Source organism: Phaenicophaeus curvirostris, chromosome 7 (genome assembly GCF_032191515.1).
Source record: "Phaenicophaeus curvirostris isolate KB17595 chromosome 7, BPBGC_Pcur_1.0, whole genome shotgun sequence".
In the NCBI taxonomy this organism is placed as follows: domain Eukaryota; kingdom Metazoa; phylum Chordata; class Aves; order Cuculiformes; family Cuculidae; genus Phaenicophaeus; species Phaenicophaeus curvirostris.
Genome location: NC_091398.1, coordinates 14,165,123 through 14,188,682, shown reverse-complemented (window position 1 = coordinate 14,188,682; position 23,560 = coordinate 14,165,123). Strand labels below are relative to the sequence as shown.

General features: G+C 37.1%; 1 protein-coding gene across 8 annotated transcripts in view; it reads left to right on the top strand.

The window, feature by feature from the left end:
• Window positions 1-23,560, top strand: part of ADAM23 (ADAM metallopeptidase domain 23) — an 80,232-nt gene that overhangs the window by 28,728 nt on the left and 27,944 nt on the right. For all 8 annotated transcript variants that reach the window (XR_011337725.1, XM_069860833.1, XM_069860831.1 and 5 more), the window contains exons 5-15: window positions 4,601-4,683; window positions 5,413-5,476; window positions 7,711-7,783; window positions 8,314-8,387; window positions 9,313-9,378; window positions 12,959-13,030; window positions 14,689-14,855; window positions 16,617-16,701; window positions 17,477-17,567; window positions 19,184-19,232; window positions 21,474-21,573. Coding sequence is in view for 7 of the 8 variants with exons in the window: in XM_069860833.1 (XP_069716934.1) it covers window positions 4,601-4,683; window positions 5,413-5,476; window positions 7,711-7,783; window positions 8,314-8,387; window positions 9,313-9,378; window positions 12,959-13,030; window positions 14,689-14,855; window positions 16,617-16,701; window positions 17,477-17,567; window positions 19,184-19,232; window positions 21,474-21,573 (924 nt within the window). In the remaining variant the exon portion in view is untranslated. The remainder of the gene's footprint in view (window positions 1-4,600; window positions 4,684-5,412; window positions 5,477-7,710; window positions 7,784-8,313; window positions 8,388-9,312; window positions 9,379-12,958; window positions 13,031-14,688; window positions 14,856-16,616; window positions 16,702-17,476; window positions 17,568-19,183; window positions 19,233-21,473; window positions 21,574-23,560) is intronic.

The window sequence follows — 23,560 nt, the reverse complement described above, 5'->3', positions numbered from 1 at the left end:
CATTTTAGCTTCGCTGACAGGTAGCAGCAGAGTTTATGGTATTTAACAGCTTCTAAATTCATTAGTCCTTTTTCTTCGGAAAAATCCAAGTAATGCTTTCAATAGAGTAATGTTTCTTGGTTTCTTTCTAAGCATCCATAGCCTGAGCAGTTTGTTAATGTTGCCCTTGATGCTTTGTTCTTGTTGGTAGAAAATAAATACACTCTTCTTGTTTACTCACTTGAACCATTCCTGTTAAGCCAGTTTATTTTACCCTTAGTCGCAACAAGTAGTTCTATAAGCCTCTAATAGTCTAATTAATTTATTCCTCATCAGTTTGTGGAATTCTAGGGACTAGTAATTCTGCTGTCCAGCTATGAGGACAGAATTAATTACTGTACCAGAATAAAGGATTTAATAATTTGCCATGTGGCTGCGTATAATATGTAATCCTAAAAATATTCTAAACACTTTAGGGTTTTATACATATTTAGCTACTTACAGGCAAATAATACAAACCTCTTGATAGTGCAGTAGAACTCTACTTCCATTACATGGAGAAATTAAATCACACAAATTTCATACATAGAAGAATACTAGAGCATATAGAGAAAAATGATAAATTGTGAAACTACAGAAAGTAAAAAAAAAAAGGAGAATTAAAAAGATCTCCATGAAATTACTTTAACACTAGTAATTCTTACATTTGAGTAGGTGATGCTTTAAAAAAAAAAGTTCTGAATTTATCATCTGAATTTTTTAGTTGCAGTAGTCTGCTGTTAAGACCATTTCCTAGAAGCTTTCTAGACTCTGGTGTGCAGAACCATGTTGCTTCTTTCTGACTTCATAAATCTTTGTGCTTCCCTCTTTAGCTTTATTCACATAGAATGCTCTGACACAAAGTAGCCAGTAGCCTTGGAGACAGAGCACACTTTTAGAAGGTGCGGTGATGCCGATTGAGTCTTCTCAAGGTGACCTGGGAAATTGAGAGCTGTAGTTGTTAGCCAGAGAGGAGCGTTGTCACATAATGGTCAGTGTTTTGAAAAGAAAGACACTGCAACTCTGTTTTGTGAGGGTCTATATTGTCACTCTGTCTTAGGTGTGTTCTGAGCATACATGAAGTTCTCTGCCCATGGTAAGGAGAACTTGAACAGGACCTAGTTACTTCAGGAAAGGAGAGCTCAGCTTAGCTCATTCTATGAGGAAAGCCAGGCAGGTCCTTGGAACCTGTTCTTCCAGTTCAGAGGGAAGCGTATAGCATTCACAAGAGTTTAGTTGGCATCTGAGCAAGGCCTTTCTGGATCAGGACTGTAAGATTTCAAGCGTGTACCAGTTCTTGTCTGTGATATTTTGGTCTCCTGCTTTGTCCTGTTCACCACCATACATAAACATACTGCGAATTACCCTCTTTTGGGTAGAGGTGGAAGACTATACTAAGAGTTCCATTGCACACCCATTTGCTGGCACTTTTGGCATTAATTCTATTCAGTGTAATCCCTGCAGTAGCTGACTGTTCAAATCTTGCACTGCAGCGTTTAGGAGGGTCTCCCTTACCTCATATCATTATGGTCTTTGAGAACTGAGATTTTGGATTGCAGTTTCAGATGTAGTTTGCCCATTATATATATTTACGCCTAGGACTAAGCGACCATGAGATTATAAAATTTTCTGTTCTAGGTGAAGTGAAGAGGGTGGTTAGCAAGACGGTAACATTAAATTTCCAGAGGGCAGACTTTGATCTCTTCAGCAGGCTGGTTGGTGAAGTCTCATGGGAGACAGTACTCAAGGGCAAGGGAGCCCAGGAGGGCTGGGAGCTCTTCAAAGGGGTGGTCCTAGCAGCTCAGGAGAAAGCCATCCCTGTGGTCCGGAAAAAAAGCCGGCAGGGGAGAAAGCCAGCTTGGTTGAATAGAGAGATCTTGAGGGATATCAAGAAGAAAAGAAATGTTTATGGCCTCTGGAAGAAGGGACAGGCCTCTTGGGTGGACTACAGGAGGGAAGTGAGATTGTGTAGGGAAAAAATCAGAAGGGCTAAGGCTCAGCTAGAAATTGGATTGGCCAAGTCAGTGAAAGATAACAAAAAATCTTTCTACAAATATATAAATAATAAAAGGCGGACTAGGGAGACCATACAGTCCCTATGGGACACAGAAGGGACAACAGTAACAGGGGATGAGGAAAAGGCTGAGGTACTTAATGCCTTCTTTGCCTCAGTCTTTAGTCGTAAGGAGGGTCGTTCCGTCTGTGTACTAACCCAGGAGCTAGAGGAGCATAATGAGGCTCCCATGATCCAAGAGGAGGTGGTCAGAGACTTGCTAGCCCGACTGGACAGTCACAAGTCTATGGGGCCGGACGGGATTCACCCTAGGGTACTGAAGGAGCTGGCGGATGTGCTGGCCAAACCCCTTTCCATCATCTTCCAACAGTCCTGGAAGACTGGGGAAGTCCCACTGGACTGGAGGCTGGCTGATGTTGTGCCCATCTACAAAAAGGGCCGCAGGGAGGACCCAGGAAACTACAGGCCTGTCAGTCTGACCTCAGTGCCAGGGAAAGTCATGGAACAGGTGATCTTGAGTGCTATCATGAAGCACATGCAAGAGAACCGGGTGATCAGGCCCAGTCAACATGGGTTCACAAAAGGCAGGTCTTGCCAGACTAACCTGATCGCCTTCTATGACAAAGTGACCCGGCTACTGGATGAGGGAAAGGCTGTGGATGTGGTCTTCCTGGACTTCAGCAAAGCCTTTGACACAGTTTCTCACAGCGTTCTGCTTGAGAAACTGTCAGCCTCTGGGCTGGACAGGCGCACACTCTCCTGGGTGGAAAACTGGTTGGATGGCCGGGCCCAGAGAGTGGTGGTAAATGGTGTGAAATCCAGCTGGAGGCCAGTGACAAGTGGGGTTCCCCAGGGCTCAGTGCTGGGTCCAGCCCTGTTCAATGTCTTCATCAATGATCTGGATGAAGGCATCGAGTGCACCCTTAGCAAGTTTGCGGATGACACTAAGCTGGGTGGAAGTGTGGATCTGCTGGAGGGTAGGGAGGCTCTGCAAAGGGATCTGAACAGGCTGGACCGCTGGGCAGAGTCCAATGGCATGAGGTTTAACAAGGCCAAATGCCGGGTCCTTCACTTGGGGCACAACAAGCCTATGCAGTGCTACAGACTGGGAGAAGTCTGTCTAGAAAGCTGCCTGGAGGAGAGGGACCTGGGGGTGTTGGTTGACAGCCGACTGCATATGAGCCAGCAGTGTGCCCAGGTGGCCAAGAAGGCCAATGGCATCTTGGCTTGTATCAGAAACGGCGTGACCAGCAGGTCCAGGGAGGTTATCCTCCCTCTGTACTCGGCACTGGTGAGACCGCTCCTCGAATACTGTGTTCAGTTTTGGGCCCCTCACCACAAGAAGGATGTTGAGGCTCTGGAGAGAGTCCAGAGAAGAGCAACAAAGCTGGTGAAAGGGCTGGAGAACAGGCCTTATGAGGAGCGGCTGAGAGAGCTGGGGTTGTGTAGCCTGGAGAAGAGGAGGCTGAGGGGTGACCTCATTGCTCTCTACAACTACCTGAAAGGACGTTGTAGAGAGGAGGGTGCTGGCCTCTTCTCCCAAGTGACAGGGGACAGGACAAGAGGGAATGGCCTCAAGCTCCGCCAGGGGAGGTTTAGGCTAGACGTTAGGAAAAAATTCTTTACAGAAAGGGTCATTGGACACTGGAACAGGCTGCCCAGGGAGGTGGTTGAGTCACCTTCCCTGGAGGTGTTTAAGGCACGTGTGGACGAGGTGCTGAGGGATATGGTTTAGTGTTTGATAGGAATGGTTGGACTCGGTGATCCGGTGGGTCTCTTCCAACCTGGTTATTCTGTGATTCTGTGATATCTATTTAAAGCATCTAACATTTAGATACACTTGCAGGTAGTTTAAATATTATCTTTTAAATAAAAGGCAGGACCTAGCCTAAAACATGAATCCTGACTTGTTTAGAGAACCACAAAAAATCCTACCATGTTTTGAATAATTTGAGGTTGCATCTATTGGGACGTTAAAATCAAGAGTTGACTTTTAATACCCTTTTGATGCATATAGTAAATCCAGCTGTACATTTCAGCGTTGGTAAGCTGGATTAGCTTTCTAGTTCATTCATCATTCATGGTATTGGTACCTACATTTTAATGATGTAACAATTTAATAGATAAAATTGGTAAAATCCAGATCTAAGTAGGATAGATGCCAGGTGATTAATGAACATTGTATCACTTGTCTTCCAGGTCTGTTAAAATTGCATCAAGGAGTAGTTCAGTGTTCATGTAAACCTGCTTACATAACATTTTTAAAGATGCACTTTACCGCAAAGAAATGCACTTCAAGTGATCAAGAATGTTGTGACTCCAACAAAAGAATAACCCGTGATACGGCTTGAAGACTTATCTAAATTAGTCCTTGCTGGACACGGTTTTTCTCTTATAAGCAATTAATGCTTGTCAGTGGTATTTACTTTAACATCACTGCTTTCTCTGAAACGTTACTAATGCAAGGTGTTACATTTTTTTTTTTTTTGCTTTGGCTTTAGTCAACAGACATTAATTCAGGGTAATTTTGTGTATGTATGAGACTGTTTGTTTTTTAAACATTATTAGGGTGGAGAGCATTGTTACTACCATGGAAATATCAGAGGTATCAAGGATTCCAAAGTTGCTCTTTCTACTTGTAATGGACTTCAGTAAGTGCACATTCTCATTTTTCAAATAAGGCTATTAACTCATTACTGCTCTTGAATGTTGTCTCTGAATGTGTGAGGGACTAAATTATCCAGGCCCACAGATATTTGATATTTTGAAATGCCAGTACCAGCTATACCAAACTGCTAGCATTTTTCTTTTTTTGTTTCACTGGGATTAAAGTCTTGATGCTGTCTTATGAGACTTCTGAATATGGCAAGTGCAAATAAATATTTCACCAGGTGACTTATTATGGTAAGGATAAACAAGAATTGTATATTAGCAGTTTGCATGCTCAGTATTCGTGTATGATTCTGTCAGTCAGTAGAAAAATGGATTTTTTTGTTAGATTATACAAGGGGAAAAATGTAAGAAATTAGTCCTTACTAGGTTCATTTACTCTTAAGTGCACCTCAGCTTTTGATTATATTCTGCATGCTAATGTGTGTCTTAGAACTTTCTCTTTCCAACATCAAATCTTTACACTTTTTGGTGCTTTATCATTACATTGCCATTACACCCAGTGTTAGTTTATTAGAATACATCTAATCTCTTTAAAAAAATTCTTAGTTTTAACCATATGCAGTAGTAATGAGCATATGTGGAATTTATTTTAATATTGATCAATTTTTCAGCCCTAGGTTTGGTTTTGTTTTGACAAAAGTCATATCTTGGAATCAAATTAATAGCTGTGTAATCCTAAATATCACTTTTGTTTCTCCATGTTCTAGTGGCATGTTTGAAGATAGCACTTATTTGTACTTGATAGAACCGATGAATCTGACCCACAGTGCAGTAAGTTTATTTTTATCTGATTTTATTTTAGTTTGGGAAAGAGAGCGCTCAAGAAATAGCAAATAAAAGCATTAGAGTAAATTCTCGTGCATGCACATGATAAGCAAAAATATTTTAAAACACTTGATTGCAATTTGTTTAAGGCAAGATATGTGTAAGATTTTTCTCTGCTTTTTTTAATCTTTCTTTTCTTAGTTATTGTTGATCATATAGATTTTGGGAGTAGACTTTCCATGGTGAATGGTTATAGTCTGTCGAAAAGTGTCAATCAGTTTTTTTCTAGTACTTGAACTGAAGGATTTATAAACTCACAGAACGGATCTCTGGAAGTGATTTGTTCATCCCTCTCTAAATAATTGGATCAGGCTGCTCTTGGACCCACCATGTTTCCACAAAGAGCTTGATGCAGTTATTATATTTGGGTATCTTACACTTTGTGTGTTACGTCAGTGGTTGCTTTATAGCTTACATGATTCTGATCTGGCATATTCAAATGTATCGCTATGTTGAGTCGGCATTTAGGACTGCATTTACACAAATGCCTTGCTAACTATGATTATTTTTGTACTTGGTGTTATATGTATTATAATAAAGGTATTCCTAAAAATTTAACTCTTAATAGAACTGACTCCATTTCATAGATGGTAGTAAAACCAGGTGGACTTCTACGTCTTGAATGGTTCAAAGATTTGAGTGATTTTCAGTGAAAAGATGCTGCAACTTTGAGACAGAGAATTCTTAATGTTTGTATCCCGCTTAATCTGTAGGATGTATTCCAGATGCTGCATCACAGCTTTGAAGCTTTTCTCACTAGTAGTTAGCAGCATATGACAAATAATGTAATGCTGCAGATCAGATATTTTTTAGTGACTGTGAAGCTGAACTTCCAGTCCGAAGAAAGATCTGTGGAATATTTGACACCTGACGCTTTGAAAGAAACTGGATCAATGTTAAGAGCAATCAGCATCATTCATACGGTTAATAATTGGGCTGTAAATGAAGCTGTAGAGAAATGGGAAATGGGAAAATGTTACATCTGAGAAGATTTCTCAGTCTCCTCAGGAACAACATTAGGCATGTGTTAAACTGTGTAATGCATTTTGATGTAGCATGTGTTCATAAAGGTTGCAAGGCTGAAAACTGATAACATGGATACAGTAAATTCATGGAGATTTATACAGTGGTATATGTATAGTAGGCAGAGGAGAATTTGACTAAACTATTTCATTGCTTGAGTGGACAAAAGAAACTGGGATATCTCTCTCTATGATATTTCAGTAAAACCTGGAAGTAGTGCGAAAGTTCCAGTTATAAAAGTGAGATACCACCTGCTAACTCTGAGGATTCAAGTGGAATTCTAAATGATACAAAGAAAGATAAGATGAATATTTTTCTCAGAACTACTGAAGATCAAAATAATACAGCTATGTAGAGCTTTCATAGTCTCATTTTTTGATTGTATTACATGAAATAAATGTCTTGGACACAGCCTACAGCATGTAGTTCATTCAGCTTGATTAATCTTCACTTTAATAGATGCTATATAACCCTTCTTCCCCCCTCCCCCCGAAAAACTATGAAGTATTTTCTTTCAATGTGTTATGTATTTCTTGTGGAAGTTGTAGAACAGCAGCATGACTTGTTTTGTCAGGCTTTGCAGAGGAGGTGTTACGGAAGGGAAGATAGTTGCCTTCTAGGGGAGATACCAAAATGTGATAATTTGGGGCATGTCAGACTTCCAAAGAAAATATGCATTAAAAATCTTCTCCTATATAAGTATTGAATACACCAATAAAACAGGGTGAAATGATCTTCCTAAAAATAGTGTATTGATTATTTTCCTGCATTTTGTTGCAATTAGAAAGACGTATTTTTGTGATAAGTAGTCATCTGTGGGAGGAAGACTTCAGCTAGATATGTACTTTCTAATTTGATTTATTGGAAAAAAGGGCCTGTGTTCTCTAACACTAAGGCTTTTAAAGGACTTTTTAAAGTAATCACATCTGTGGTATTTCAGTATTTCAGTTTTGTAGGCAAATGTGTTGAAGCAGAGAGGCTCCATGATTTGCTCAGGGTTGCAAATAGATTGCTTCAAATTAGTACTATGCCAAATTGGTACTACGGTTGCTTGCATTTTATAGAAAAGTAATGAAGTGGTAAATACTGAAAGAAGTGCCTCACTTTTCACTTGACATTACTAATTAGAAGAAAATGTCACATATTTTTCTTATCAGGAAAGTAAAAGTAGGCCACATATCATCCAAAGAACTTACGGAACACAAGCCTCCAAGCAGTTGCAGGACCTTGGTATGTTTTTGCATATGTTATCAGTTCTTCAATATTGGAAATAATTGTATATATAGCTTGAAAAAATTGAATATTAGGCTAACAGTCTATAAAATTATTGATTATTTAGAAACTCTTGGAAAGTAAATACTAACCCGACCTTTCCACAATTGTTGCAATGGAATTTAGAGTTGTCAAAAAGCAGGAGTAAGATTTCCAACCATGAAGACCTGTATGTAGGTTTCTTCTGCATATCAGAATAATTTAGTCAGTGATAATGCTGTTGAAGGCACGAGATGGAAGAAAACACATATTCTAAGCTCAAGTTGTGAACTCTTTACCTCCCTTTCTATGCTTCGATTCTAACTTTAGATTTCTAAATTACTTCAGTTTTGATATGAGATATTTTACATTTTGCGTATTTAAAAAAATGAAGTTTTCGTTACCAAAGGTTCTTCTAATTTTGATGATCTTAATCTATTTTTGATTTGACAGTGTACGTAAGTAGTTGAAAATAATGCCATGAAATTCTTAAATTTTAATTTATACAGAGATTGAATCTAGTTCTGAATGGCCATTTCTGTCTGAACTGCAGTGGCTGAGGAGAAGGAGAAGAAAGAGAGCAGTGAGTAGAACTGTGACCCTGAGTTAAGACCGTTCATAAACCCAAAACCACTCATTTCTGGATTTTTTTAACGTTGAGAAAATACAGGCTTTGGAAAACAAATATTTTTGATAGCTTGATGTTGTTAGACCACACAATTGCAAATGATAAAACAAGAAGATTATTCTTTAAAAATAGAATAGTTGGAGAAAACCAGACAAACTTTCTAAAGTCACAGCAATCTTTACATCAGTTAAGTTTAGTAGTGAAAATGAGTTTAGAAGGTGGGGAATTTAAAGTTTTGAGTCTGCTTGAGGATAAAGAGTAATTTTTAAGGAAGTCTTACTACTTTGTTGATACCTGACTTCATTTTCATTTGGCTTCTTTAGTGGCATGATTAAACAAAAAACCCTAACGAGGACACCCAGAACTGGATTATTGAGAAAACACAAGAGGACAATCCTCATGATCTGCATTTGCATATGTGTTAAAGTTAGGAGAATAATTGAATTAAAGATTAATCTGTATTTCTTCACTGAGTTGCACAATCCACAGCGTACTTTTTGAGGGCAGATCCATTTTTAGTAACTTCCTTCCTCATTACATTTGTGAGAACAAGTACAGTAGATAGGAGTTTTTAGAGTTTGATATTTTTCTCCTTTGTGAAAATAAGAGTGGAGGGAAGTAATGGTGGCTTCTGCGCTTAACCAAAAAGAATAGACTAAATATTCTTAATGATGTGGCTCAGATCCTCAGCCAGTGTCTGTCATAACTCACTCACTAAGTTACTGGAGCTATGATTATTTGCCCTAGTTGAACCTCTGACCCAGTTTTTACAGGCTTACCCTACGTAGTATTTTTGGGTAATCCTATTAAATCAGCTGCATTTATTTTTGAAAATTACTGCATCTTCATGATTTCTCAAAGAATTTCTTTACTCCATCAGGTATCTCGTGGTGTCTTTGAAGAAATGAAATATCTGGAACTAATGATAGTCAATGACCATAAAATGGTAGGTATATCAATTCAGTCGTAATCTTTTTGACTGTAATTTGTGAGTTGATGATCTGAAATGCTTTGGTGTCACATGGCTAATTTAATATGCCCATAACAAACCACTGACACACTTTAAAATTATATTCTATCCTTAAAGTAATAAATAAAGAGGTCAGAACTTGGTTTTTTGAGTTTAGTTTTGCTAATTTAAATATTAATGTAGTAAAGCATATAGACAAAATTATCTGATCTTCCTGGCTATTCCACACTTAAAACAAGGATTCATAATGATGTGCAAGATAAATTATGTGTTCAATTCAGAAAGTGTTTGTCGTTTGATTTATTTTTTTTTTTGAAAGGCTTAGGGGAAGTGTAGTGTTTTTTTCCTTTTTGTTTTGATGGATGGCTGGAAAAAATAAAACCAACTAGTTATTTAAATGTTACTCCTTTCACTTACTATGCAAAGTGAAGCTATCAAAGTGTCCGTGTCTTTACCCCTATGGGAAATCAGGAGAAGAGTATGGGGAGTAATAAGTTTTGTAAACCTGAATAACTCTTTTAAGACACTTTTTGACATGCATCACAAATTTGAGTCCAACAGCTTCATTTCAACAGGATACGTGTGGTGGAAAAAGTACTTAGTGTAGGTTTAAAAGTTTTCTATTAACAAAGAATAAGTTGCGACAGCAAGGTGCTCTAAAAACACCTTATTGTGCCTCATTGTTTCACTTAGCTTAATTGTGCCTTGTCTCATTTAGCTTTCTCAACTTCTCATTGACTAAGAGGCAAATAAGGATCATCAACTCTTAGTATGACTTTGCTTCTGTATGAGCAAGGCCTCTTTTTTTTAAAAAAAATTAAATTCTGTTGATGAAACAATTCCTGCTTATTTTATGTGCAAGTAAAATAAACTTCTAAGTTTCTGTAAGAGTTACTTGAATCTCTCACTCTACTGCATGTTTTCCCAATGATTTATGTTGTTGTGGGCTCTTCTATCAGCACTAAAGGATGGTTTTAAAGAGCCAGAAATAGCAGATATTAGAACAGGATACAGTACTTTGTACTTGTTCCTAGTGCTGAATAGACAGTTAATACAACCTTCCCTCATCTGTTTACTAAATCATAGAAATAGTCTGTGCAAAAATAACCTATATTTAATCTGTGTCAATTCAGCAGCATGGAGGGAGTTCAAATGGGTGGGAAGAGCATGACAGATTTCTTCGACTGTTTTCACTTGTAAAGCCACCTTATGGGAAACTATTCTAGGAGCAATCACATGTTAGTTATGCAGGGATAGGGTATAGTAACTGAAGTTACGGACATTTTGTTGTCTTATCTGAAGTCTGTGGTTGGTGTTCCTTATAAAGAGATAGTATTTCTATTCCTGTCCATTTCCTCTGGCCTGTCATACTACAAACATGCTTAAAGGACAACCATCCTGTTCACCGTGCTTGTGACAGACACTAACTGTTGTCTCCTCTGAGGCCTCATTTGTTAGAACTTAAGCCCACAAACATCCAAGATTTTGTGCTTCAGAGTTGTCAGTGACTCAGAAGTGGCTAATAATTCTTTTCGAGGAATGTAATGGATGTACTTAAGGAAGTGTTCACGCTGCGTGCCAATCCAGGAGCTCACTAAATATACTTTTAAATTTTCTGCGTACCAGCAGAGGGCAGATTTCTCCTGCTGCTAGATTCTGTGTTACAAGAACTATCTTAAGCCCCTTAGGCTGTTATGTTGTTAAGTGGTTAATATTAGGTATTTTTACACAATTCTCCTTTCCTGTAACAGTAAAGACACAGCTAAACATATTTAAATAGATTGTTGCACTTTTTACTGCCTTACTTGGCTTAATTTCTGTTTTACAAGCTGTATTTAAACGTATTATGTCATATATTACTATTTAAATGCCTTCATCGAAACCAAGGATGTTTTTGACTTCTGGGAAAGTTTGAGATTGCCTCAAAACGAAAAAACAAAGCTGTCCCTGCCCCCAAGTTCTTGTATCATGGAGTGCTAAGGAGCAGAGTTCTGTAATATGGATACTCGGTGTACATCTTGAGTGCCTGCTAGCACTGTACCTGAAAGTGCTGTTTTTGAGAATAGTTACATGGGAGTGGGTTTCTGCAAATCTGTGTTTTAGGATCCTTGGGTGTCAAAACCTGCTGTGGATGTGCTGTGTGGAACTTAACAGTAAATAACTGCACATGTAGAAGGTTTCTTTTTGCAGTCAAATGAGTGTCATCATTATTTGGTGAACTTTCTTGTTATGCCTATGGCACTTTGTCTACATAAAATTAGAGTGCTTGTGCAAAAATAACTGGAATTCAAAGAGGTGGAAGATTTCTATCTGATAATACAGTGTGTGTGTCACTCTTCTGACTTTCAGTTTGAGAAACAGTTTATTTAATTGTAAAAGCATGTATGTCTTCCAGTTTTAGTTTTGCCTTCGCACGAAGCATAATTCTGGAAAACAGGAATTTGTCTGTTTTGTAAATCTGATTTGTGAAGGCAGCTAACTTACTTGATGAGAGTTACTACTCAGTTGCTCAGAGAAGAGCCAGACCCTTTTGTTTCAAGGCCTGGGTTTGGGTACTGTGTTCCAGAGTGGGAATAGCTGACACTTCCATGGAACTTGATAATTTTTGCTTGTGAAGTGATGAGATTTGTTGCTTTTATAACCAGTAGTTGATACTATTAAGACTTTTCACCCTTTCTGTTCTATGCAATTTTGTGTTCCTTTCCTGAGAAATTTTGAAGATTTTTTTTTTTTTTTCTGCCTGCAAATCATATTGTGTAATGCAGTTTTGGTTTGTAATTTTACAGTTTTTTTTGTGTCATGGATTCACTATCAGATACCATAGCAGCATGTTTGGAAAAGCTGGCTTGATACAGAGAGGACTTTTGGCCAGGATGAGGAAAGACATGAAACAGTTGTAATTATGATTAGGAAGCAGAACTTGTAATACAGCTCATTTAAGTCTGTGGAATTGGAAAAAAAAATGAAGTTAAAGCTTAAGACGTTCAACCTAACTCTTCCCACATTCAATCACATACTTTTACCATGCACTCCCTCTTAATTTTTGACTTTTGGCGTAACTAATGCTACTTGTCATAGAAGTCTGGTGCTATAGTAAAGAAAGAATGCCTTTGCAAAGAGCTCTGCTCAGGACAAGTAGTAAATGCTTTATCGTCATGTCTCGTAATTATAGTCATGGAATGTGGCATATTGATTTAACTGATCAGGTTAAGCACAATGTTGATGGGTACAGCATCCTGTCAGTTTTGGGTTTTATGTTTATATCTATGTTTACCTGTAATTTTGTCTCAAACATTTGAACTTGGATTCTAAATAGGATATCTCTTGTGGCTAAATGCTCCTTTTATAGATGTGAAAGGCTATCTAGCAGACTTGGTTTCCTTTATATTCCAAGGAGTCTTAAATATGAGATACAGGCTGTGATCTGGAAAGGTTTTTGAGTTGTCTCCTGTACTCTTTCTTAAAATATTAATCTTCCTTTCTTGCCATAAAAAAAAAAAAATTAGTAATAAATATTTAAGTTTTCACTGTGTTCTATTTTTTCTTCTCTTTTTAGTTCAAAAAGCACCGTTCTTCAAATGCATATACAAACAATTTTGCAAAGTCTGTTGTAAACCTGGTCGATGCTGTAAGTATTGGTGTTTCTTCTGAAGACTGTATCACGGACTTTGTTAATTTAATGCTGTGTTTTAAAAGTTAATGTTAGCAGATACCAGGTTAAAAAAAGAGCAACTATAAAAATTACGTTTTGAAACTCATTTCCAGTTCCTCTGCAGAACAGTAAGCTGGGATGAATGTGTAAGAAACCACTAAGCTGTCCTTGGCATTTTTCCCAAAGCTTGCAACTGCCAGAGTTTGCCCTCGGCAGGGAGATTTTCAAGCTTGAAGAAGCTTGCAGTGTCTATCACTGAGAATTAATCAAGTTTAGATTCCTGAGCAAATCTGAACTCAAGTGGTTGAAGCTGTGAGTACAGTTCACAATGGATACACATATCTGTTGCAAGAAAGGGACTTTGAATCATAGAATCATTAGGTTGGAAAAGACGTTAGAGATCATCAACTCCAACCGTACCTGTCTCCTACTAAATCATGTCCCCAAGCACCTCATCTGCCTGCCTTTTAGACACCTCCTGGGATGGTAACTCAACTACCTCCCTGGGCAGCCTCTGCCAGTGCCTGATAACCCTTTCTGCAAAGAAAGCTTTCCTGATGTCCAATCTAAACTTCCCCTGATGCAGCTTGAGGCCTTTCCCTGTTGTCCTATAAACTATCACTTGGGAGAAGGGACCAACATCCACCTCTCGGCTACCTCCTTTTAGGTAGTTGTAGAGAGCAATAAGGACTCCCCTCAGCCTCCTCTTCTCCAGGCTGAACAACCCTAGTTCCCTCAGCCGCTCCTTGTAAGAATAAAAATTCTCATCTATAAATCTGTATTTACAGCTTAAAAACAAACAGAATCCTATTGAAGTACATTACAAATGGGTGGCAGACACAGATACCATACTTGTTTCTGTGACCAAATTTAGAACAATTTCACGTAAAGCATATAAACAAAAAGTAAGGTTTGTGGTAAAATTTCATTTTTGATTTTCCTCTTTTTGATACTTATATAGAGACAGCGCACGTATCAGAGATGTGTTTGTAGTGAAAAGAGGTTTGATTCTCTAGCAACGATGAATACTACAAAATTAAAATGGATATTTTAAAGCTCTTTTGTATTTATCAGGGCCTGATTGTCATTGCCTTGTCTATTTCTACAGTGACATTACAATTAATAGAAAATTTAATATTCTTAATTTTCACATTACTTGAATAGAATTAAGTGATCATACTACAAATGATAATCAAGTATTTCGTGAATTAGATTCTGGATATATTGGAGAACTGAGAAGTTACTTGATCTTGACTTAAGAGTTGGCTTTGGCTATTTTTTGTCTTTGAGATCTTTCTGTTCCTTTTATTTGAGGTCACCCAATGTCCCTTCACACTGCTGAGTTTTATACGGGCTTTCTGCAAAACTCAGTGGTGAAATTATTTGACATGAGAATTTTAAAGAAAAGGGTGTAGCTCAAAAAAAAGGAGCAGTATTTTTTTTTTCCTCTAAACATAAATTTGAAATTGATCAGAATATTTACTTTTAGGAAATCCAAGGCATTACCAGCTAATTGTTTCCCCATGTTTCCTTCCTGCTTTATCCCTCTTGTCCTTCCGCTTTACTCTTACTGGCTAACTATGCATGTTTGACCCAGTGTTCTACTCCTGTGCCTGTCCTGTCTCTGCCCTCAGATATACAAGGAACAGCTGAACACCAGGGTTGTTCTTGTTGCTGTGGAGACTTGGACTGACAGAGATCGAATTAATATTCACCCTGACCCTCTGCAGATGCTTCACGATTTCTCCAAATATCGACAGCACTACATCAAACAGCATGCCGATGCTGTGCACCTGCTCTCGTATGTACCGTTATACAATGGTTTCGGCTTTTGTGTTTTATATACTTCTCTGTCTACTGTGCTTGTCTACCTGTTTCTTCTTGCTTACTGTTTTGCTTGGTAGTCACTACATCAATCAACATCTGCCTTCCTTAGGAGGCTTAATCTATTTTTTAACATGTTCGTCTTTTTAAAATGGATGTAGTATATGCCATGGTTGTGTTGATATATATCTGTAATGACATTTTAATGTCTTTGCAACCTGGAGACAGCATCACATCTTTGAACAGTCATTTCATGAGCCCTTAAGGACACCTAGTTTTGCTAATCAGGTGTGTAACGTATTGCTTTCCCAGTAATGAGGAGCAGGGAGCTGAGCTGACAGTATTACGTGTGGCCACGAGAGCAATCCAGTTACTATATTTATTCACACATGTAGCTGCAGTGAAGATTTATTAATGGAGGTCATCTCCTTTAGAGCTGTAATGAATTGTTTTCTGAGACGCAATGGATTTTGAGGGGATATGCCACTTGCAACATCAGGCATAACATCAACCTTGAACAGCAGTGGCTGGGATACTGGGATATCAAGGGATAAAGAAGCATTGTAAGCAAAGAGGAGGAAGAGTGTGTTCCCCTGTGCAGTATAAAAGTCTTGAGCCTTTTCCTAGCAGTATGACATACTACGAGGATAGTGCCAAATATCATCCATGTGATTCTCCTATCATTCATCTTCTGCAGAGGAAGGTAAAAATAGGGGATGAAGAATTTCCTCCAGCCTCTTGTCATAGCTGTAGTGCCTTGATACAGGCAATGCAACACAATGCTAACTGCATTTTTCATAAGATATGAAGAGTACTGATGATGTACACTGTTGCTTACTTCTGTGCGTATATTGTGTCACTTAGTGAGGAGATTGTCAGCAGGCAGACTCACTCTTCTCAGTGCTTTACAGTGAAAGGTACCAAACACAAACAGAAATACCAGAAATTCTATTTAAACATAGATGGGGAAAAAAAATCCTTTCACTGTGAAAGTAGTCAGATGCTGGAACAGGTTGCCAAGGGAGTCTGTGAAATGTCCATGCTCGGAGATACTTCAAAGCCAGTAAACATTGCTCTGAGCAGCCTGCTCCAGCTGAGCCTCCTTGGAGCAAGGGGGTAGAAGGTATATCTTCCCAATTACATTAACTTAAGTAAATTATTTGTGGCTTAGCTGCAGTTAAAAAAATATTTAAATAAAATTGTCATATACTATATCTGTTCTGAATTCACCCCACAAAGTGACTAACCGTAAAAGAAAGGAGGCAGGGTTAAAGAGCGATATTAAATGACTTAGCCTTTAGGCATACTTCTCAGTCATTTGGAGTTGAAACTGGAACTTGAATTGGTTTGGATTAAGACAATAATTAAAAAGTTTCTCAATACTGATACGTTTCAGGACAGAGTTAATTCTTGACACATTATGAATTGGGATATGTTGTTATCTTTTTAAAGGAAACATTATCATTGTATTTTCATGGGAATCTGGTACTCCCAGGTTTTTCTGCTCTATTTGTTTGTGAGTTGGGACTTATTCTGACTCTACAAGATAAAAATAGTGTTGTTGTTGAAGCTTATATCTAATCGTCCTTTTTGATGTTAGTCTTCTGCTTGTAAACTTGCCGTTGTTTTTGATGTTAGGTAAGGACTAATGCGTGTGTCATAGTATGTCTGGAAGTGTGATCTTTCAATAAGTTCTTGGTGCCCAATGTCAATGTATTATATTTTCTTTATTTGTAAGGAATGTGACATTTCATTACAAACGAAGCAGCTTAAGTTACTTCGGAGGGGTTTGCTCTGTGACCAGAGGAGTAGGAGTGAATGAGGTAATTTTTTTTTCTGACAGCTAAAGTGAAATAAAATAGAAACTGTACATTCTAAGCTCACAGTTAGTATTTTTCGGTATTCAAGTCTTCAAAGATAGCCTACATATTAGAAGTTAGGATTCTTACAGTCTTCTTTTATCATCAATTAACTACTGCTTACTGTGCTTTTCTTTTTGAAAAGCATTCCTTCTGTCTGCATGATTCTGTTAGTAAGATCTTAAGTTGGTTTTTTGGTATATTTCACAGGAGTTTAGACCCCAAAATCTTGGACAGGAGTATTTGAAATATAGCACTGAACATTGTTTTGGGTCTTCCCTCTGTATGAGGCTTGATCTTCTTAGGTGATGATGACGTGTAATTCTTACTGATTTTTTTTTTTAACATTGAAACTAGGAAAAAAATGGTCCCTATGTATTGATTCCACTTTTTAATTATTATTTTTTTCCTTCGTGCAGTGTTAAATTGATAAGGAAAATCTCTGATCTTAACATGGTTTAATCATACTATACAAACCACTATTACGTAGATATCAAACAGACTTTTTACTGTGGGTTAACCAGTGGACAGGGATTTCATCAAGTTGAAAGAAGAATGTTTTTTTCCGTTAAGGACTTCATTTTGTTTATTTTCCTTATATGCACACAGAATTGTAATTGACTGTACACAATTACTGAAGTAGTAGATATGTGGTAAGCCAGAATGAGCCAGTGTAGTGTTCACTGCAATAACTTACATTTTCTTTTTTTTTTTTTATTGTGTACCTCTTGAAATGCAGTATGGCCTCCCTTTGGCCATGGCACAGGAGCTAGCACAAAGTCTTGCTCAGAACCTTGGAATACAATGGGAGCCAGCTGCCAGGAAACCGAGTATGTACATGAACATGGACTCTTTTGTCCTCCTTATCTAGATATGTAAACTCTCCCTTTGTAATATTTGAAACAAATACCAAACTTGCTGTAATCATAGAACAAGAGTTACTGCTTTTGGAAATACGTGCACCAAAAATTGAGTTTAAACAAAATAAGAGCCACCAGTTCAGCACTCGTTTTGCATTGACCTCAGTGATGTCCTATATCAGAAGGTTAGATTCATAACCAGCTTTGAAAAGTAAATGGTAAAAACACTAGTAATTTAAGAACTTCTTATATATCATGTTGAAATCCATAATTCCTATAGAACTATCACTGACTTCTTAAAATAAAAAAATACCTAATTTATTCTTGAAGAAATGGTAAGGAGCTGTAAGCTAGCCCAGGGTGACATTTGCTCAACTTATCTTGTTGCTTCACAGCTCTAAGATTAGACTGACCTGGCCTTTACACATGTAGAGTGTAGCTGTAAAAGCTGCTGCAAACGCCCTTTCTGGGGCTAAAGAAAATTGTTGGGTTTTCCTGCTCACATCTTGTGACCAATTGTGCTACTTCCTCTCTTTGATTCTTCTTCAAAAATGTTAATGATAATGCTGAATTTATTTTGGAATCACTTCAGAAATCTGTGAATTAGGAGACAATGTGGAAAAGTTGAGGGAGTGTTGCTTTGTAGAGCAGCACTTTTGAACTGTGTAAACTTGGAAATAGTTATGTATTTTCTGTATTGTTGTTTTTTGGTTATAGGTAAAACAGAGTTTATATTTGGAAATCAGAATATTTTTAAACTGCAAAATAGGGGTTTTGAAAATGGTAACTTAGTTTACTTATTTGGATACCCTTGATAGAGAAAGATTAATGAATGACCTGGATCAGAAATAAAAATATAAATAATCTGTGAATATTTTCTGTGGTGAAACAGCATGGATTTGCTGTAGTAACTAGAATAATCTTTCTTCTTGAAAATATTACTATTTTGGTAGATAATTTTCATCAGTAGCTTATAACTTCTGTTTTACCAACCATAAGATGTTGATATTCTGTTTTTATGAATTGGTCACTGTTGACTTACATGCTATAGCTATAAGAAAGCTGTAAATCCATTTTCACTCAACTACTTTTTCTAATTAATGTTTAATTGGCTGATCCACATATTACTACTAATAATTGTATGCCAAAAGGAAAAAACAATGTGGCCTGTCCGGTAACAGTTCTCCTTCAGGATATTCTATACACATTTTAGAGAGTAGGAAAAGTGAATACCTTTAATCATCAATGTCTTGTGTACTGCACATACCCTTGTGCTGCCTGTTCTGAGGGTATGTAGGGAAGAACACTGCCACCTCTGCTTAGATTTCTGTACTGCCTGAAATTTGTGTTGAGTCTAAGAATGTTTGCATATGGTAATTTGAAAGTACCACGTTTATATTAAGCATATCAGTATCTCTTCAAGCGGGCTGGTTTCTTTTTTAGGACTAGAATCTGTACAGCTAAGCAACTATTTAGTCTTTGTATAATTAGTCAAGGTCCGTTTTTATAGCGAGTACTTCATATTTATTGTAAGTGTATTTGTAACTGCTCTCCTTTTCTGTTGTATTTTGGTCTTGTCTGAGAAGAGTGTGACTGCACTGAATCCTGGGGTGGTTGCATCATGGAGGAAACAGGGTATGTCATAACTATCAGTAATTGAGGGCTCCGGAATGAGTTCATAGTTTACATTATGACATAAATATTTATGTATGGGGTTTTGTCCATGTGTTTTAGTACTAATGAATGAAAAAAAAAACAGAAGCAATTGGAACAACCCAAACATATAGATCAATGATTTCAATTTCCAGCAATTCATTCTCTTTGCTATTCACATTTTAGGAAGTTATTAATAAATCTTATATTTTGAAATGCAGTGCAGTATATTTACTAGTGCTTTGCTTACAATGACTGTAAAGTAAAGAATGTATATTTTTCATTAAATAAATCCACTTATACTTTTTACATGCAGCTGAAAAAGTGTTAGAGTGCAGTTTTGATAAGTGTTATTTCTATTCTTCTCCTAAATTTTAATCCTTATTTCCCCCCGATTCCTTCAGAATTCTAATTTTGAGTGAACAGATCTCTCTGCTTCTGTTCCAGTGAATCAAAGTAGAAACCTGAAGCTTTCAGGAAGTGCTCTCAATCCTTAGCTAAATGGTCAGAGAAGTCTTGGGGAAAGCACATCTATATGGGAGGAAAATGGATACCATTTGCCCTGTACCTGCACACGCTGTCATAGATTCTTTTCATCACACTGTAAGGAATTGATTAGAAAGGGGTAGCTTCTGAAACATAGGGTTTTGAATCTTATAAATTGCTTCCTGTCAAAATTCTTGCTGACTGTGGAAGTTTGATTGCCAAAATCCTGGAGAAAATTATTTGTAAATAGGACAGAAAATTTCTTTATATGATATTTGGAAATCCATTCTTCAATAGAATTACTGTATAGCTTTCCTGTAGACTTGCAATTGCCAGCCTCTGTATGAATGCAGTAGAAAATTATTCACTAATTTTGCTTCTGGAATCTGAGGTAAGGCATTGATCAGAATAGATACTACCTTCCTTCCGATGGTGAGCTCCTCAAAGTATCAGTCTCAGGTGGAAATAGCAATAGAAAAGGTAATGGAACAAATCACTTCAGTAGATAACAGTAAAAAAACCCCTCCAAGAGCAGATGATAGTCACACAGAAGCCTAATGAAATAAGTGAATAATTGGCTGCAATGTAACTTAACTCCGTCAGTGTCAGAAGACATTTTTTATATATAGTTTTTTATGTATAGAATAATTCAACAAGAAAATGTCATCTCAGTAGCAGTGAGCTGCTAAGAAAGGAATGAAGAATCTCCTTTAAGGCATGGTTATCCCCAGCTTGAATAGTGTGAATAGTTCTCATTCTCAGATGTCAAAGCATGGCTAATAAATATATCAGACAGATTCTGTGTAAGAAATAACTAATGAAGTATGTTTTCATCAGGCTGGGAAAAAGATGGAGGTGAGGAAATACCAGAAAAGCCTATAGCATCACGAGCAACACAGCAAATGATTACTGTTTCTTCTATTGTAAGAACAAGGGAGACATGAAATGAGACTAGCAAATCAGTGATCAAAAAAACCAGAATTAAATTGTTCTCCTACCAGTCTGTAATTAAGTTGTGAAACTTCTTGGTATAGTATGTTGTAGATGCTAAAACATTATGGACAAATTTATGTGAGAAAATACAATGAAGATTATTAAGTAAGGCAAAGTAAGGCTTCCTGAGAAGGTCCTTGAGCTGAAAATTTTTGGAAGCCAAAATATATTCTGTAAGTAGTAGTACAGTGTTCTGTTCTGTACTCGTCCTGATCATATTCTTAGGGCCAAAATCAGAGATGTAGAATAGGTTTTTGGTCTAAACCTTATGCAGTTGTTCTTTTGGCTACGATGACTTTTACATTAAAAATTATCTGATCCTGTTATTAAGGTTGAACTGAACAGTTTTAAATGCTGGTATGAAATAAGAGTTTGGGGATATAATCTGTCTTATAAACTGAAGCTGCAGGGAAAACAAATTCAAGAGAACACCGGGTTATGCATGCAATTGAGGGGGTGCATAGCAGCTATTATGTGGTTTCCCATTATTAGGAAGATTAGAAGACTACAGTTTCCTATAGCATAGATCCATAAGATAGAAGTGTAAAAATGCAAGATGTTTGCAAACTATTTCTTTTGTTCTGATCTTATAGTTTTTTAAGTCTGATCTGACATGCTATTGCACACAGTGGTTGTAAGAAACTGGGATTTACAGTATTAAAAAAATTTTGTCATGCCTCCGTCCCCTTCCAGGAACTGTTGATGTTTCAAGACCCTTGCTTAGCTAATTCTTTGCTATTTTAGGGTATACCATTCCAGGAAATTCTCCAAATGCAGCATTGCAGAATACAGAGAATTTTTACTCCGTGGGGGAGGTGCCTGCCTTTTCAACAGGCCAACAAAGGTAATAAATATTTTGGTAGTCAGCACCTCTGCTAAACATTGTATAGAAAATGTAATAATTTCACAAACACCCATCTGTTCTCAAATTTATTCAAATGTCTCTGTGGGTATTTTCTTGAGGTTGCTTGTAATTAACTGACTGTTCATTCCCATAAAGTTGAAAAACAGTCTAACAAGGAATGCAACTTGTCTCCCATCAGTTCTTCATGCCAAATAATGACAAATATTGCAGTTGATTTTTCACAGCTAGATACATCCCCATTCAGTATAAATGCATTACTTATTAAGCTGGAAGTACTGCAAAAAAATCCAGAAGCGAGGTCATAGTGCATGCCCCGTACACACTCTTTTCTTAGACTTTTTGCCTGAGGTTGTTAAAAAGCGTGCCAGGTGCCACGCCAGGAGTTAGAAATCAATAGCTTATTTCATATCAACAGTGGCAGCTTGTGGTTGTTGTTAAAGTTAGTTTCATTTCATTTTATTTCAAATGCACATCTTACAAACTCTAATTTAGAATTGTTTCCTTGTACCATCCACTGCGTTTTTTTAATCTAAAAACTTGTCAAGGTCGTAAGTTTTTCTAAGACAACATTAGCATGACATTCTTCTAAAGCAGAGTAATATAAAAGTATTCCATGTGGCTCTTTTTGCAATGAAAGGTCAATCCAAAGTATTAATATTTTATCTAATCACAGTATCAAACTTGCTGTCTTTGTAGAACTTAATACCATATGAGACTGTTCTGTTTCCTGTGCTGGATCGTTTGGCAGACCACCACCTTGCGCAATTAACCAAAAATATTTTGCTTGTTAAGAGTGTTTTTTAACCTCTTCCCGGGGTAGCAATCTTTTTATAAAATAAGAATGTAAGAATTCTGATACAATGGGGTAAGTAGGGAGAAAGAAAAACGTAGCTTCAGTTTTTAGTAACAGCTGTCTAGACAGGTGGTGTGAAAAATTGTCAAATTGACTGTATACAGAATAAAAATCTGGTTTATTTCTGTTAAAATGCTCACAGGAGAATGATTGAGTTACCTTTATCTGTTACCTGTGTCAGCGTTTCACAGCTCTGACATTAAAGTACTTAGGGGACAAAAAATCATACAGTATTTTGAAGCCTATTATTTGGAGTCTGGGAGGAAATGTATCAAGTGGCATGTTTTATCTTTAGATGAATAAAATGTACTTGGGTTAAGGAGTCACCATGGTGTCATTTTTAATTATAATCTTTCAGTTACACTCTGACATGCATATGAACGTTGATGGTTCCCACTTAATGCCATAGGAAATTTCGGTGTGTTTTGTTATTTGCTTGCATTTCTCTGACCCCTTTTTGTTTTCATATGAGCTACAGGTCAGATAACCAGGTCTGTCTGGTGGAATTTCAGGTTCAGAATAAGAGATCTTGCTGTTTCCACTGAAGCATACTATTAACAGAGTGGCTCATAGGGAAAAAAATTAATTTCAAATTTCTGAATCATGACACCTTTGCATACATGGGGTGTGTATGGGTATTGCATCAGTGTAATTTTGCCTCTGGCACTCAAAATTGTAGGTGCAATTAATTACCTATGTAGTTTATGCAACTAAAATGAAATGCTTTCTTTATCTTTGATTAGGTATTATTATTCCTCCCCCGACCCTGGCCCAAAGTACCAAATAAGATTTCCATCCAAGTTTATAAATAATGAGTATTGTACTGTATGTTATGTTTCATATTGTGATGATCCTGAACAGCTGTGCTGCCACTAAGTCTATGTAGAAAGAGCCATGTTTACTTCCATCTTTAACCATCATCTAGGTGTAGATTTTTCTGTTCTCATTTTAACTTGTTAACTTTTAAGTTCTTATTTCAACTATGTTCTAATGATGAATGTGTCTCTGTTGCTAATATGCTAGTTAAATTGTAAATTCCTGATGTTCTCAAACGATTTTAAAGCAAAATTATAATGGAAACAGACAAGATTTTTGCAAAATTTTTTCTGTAAC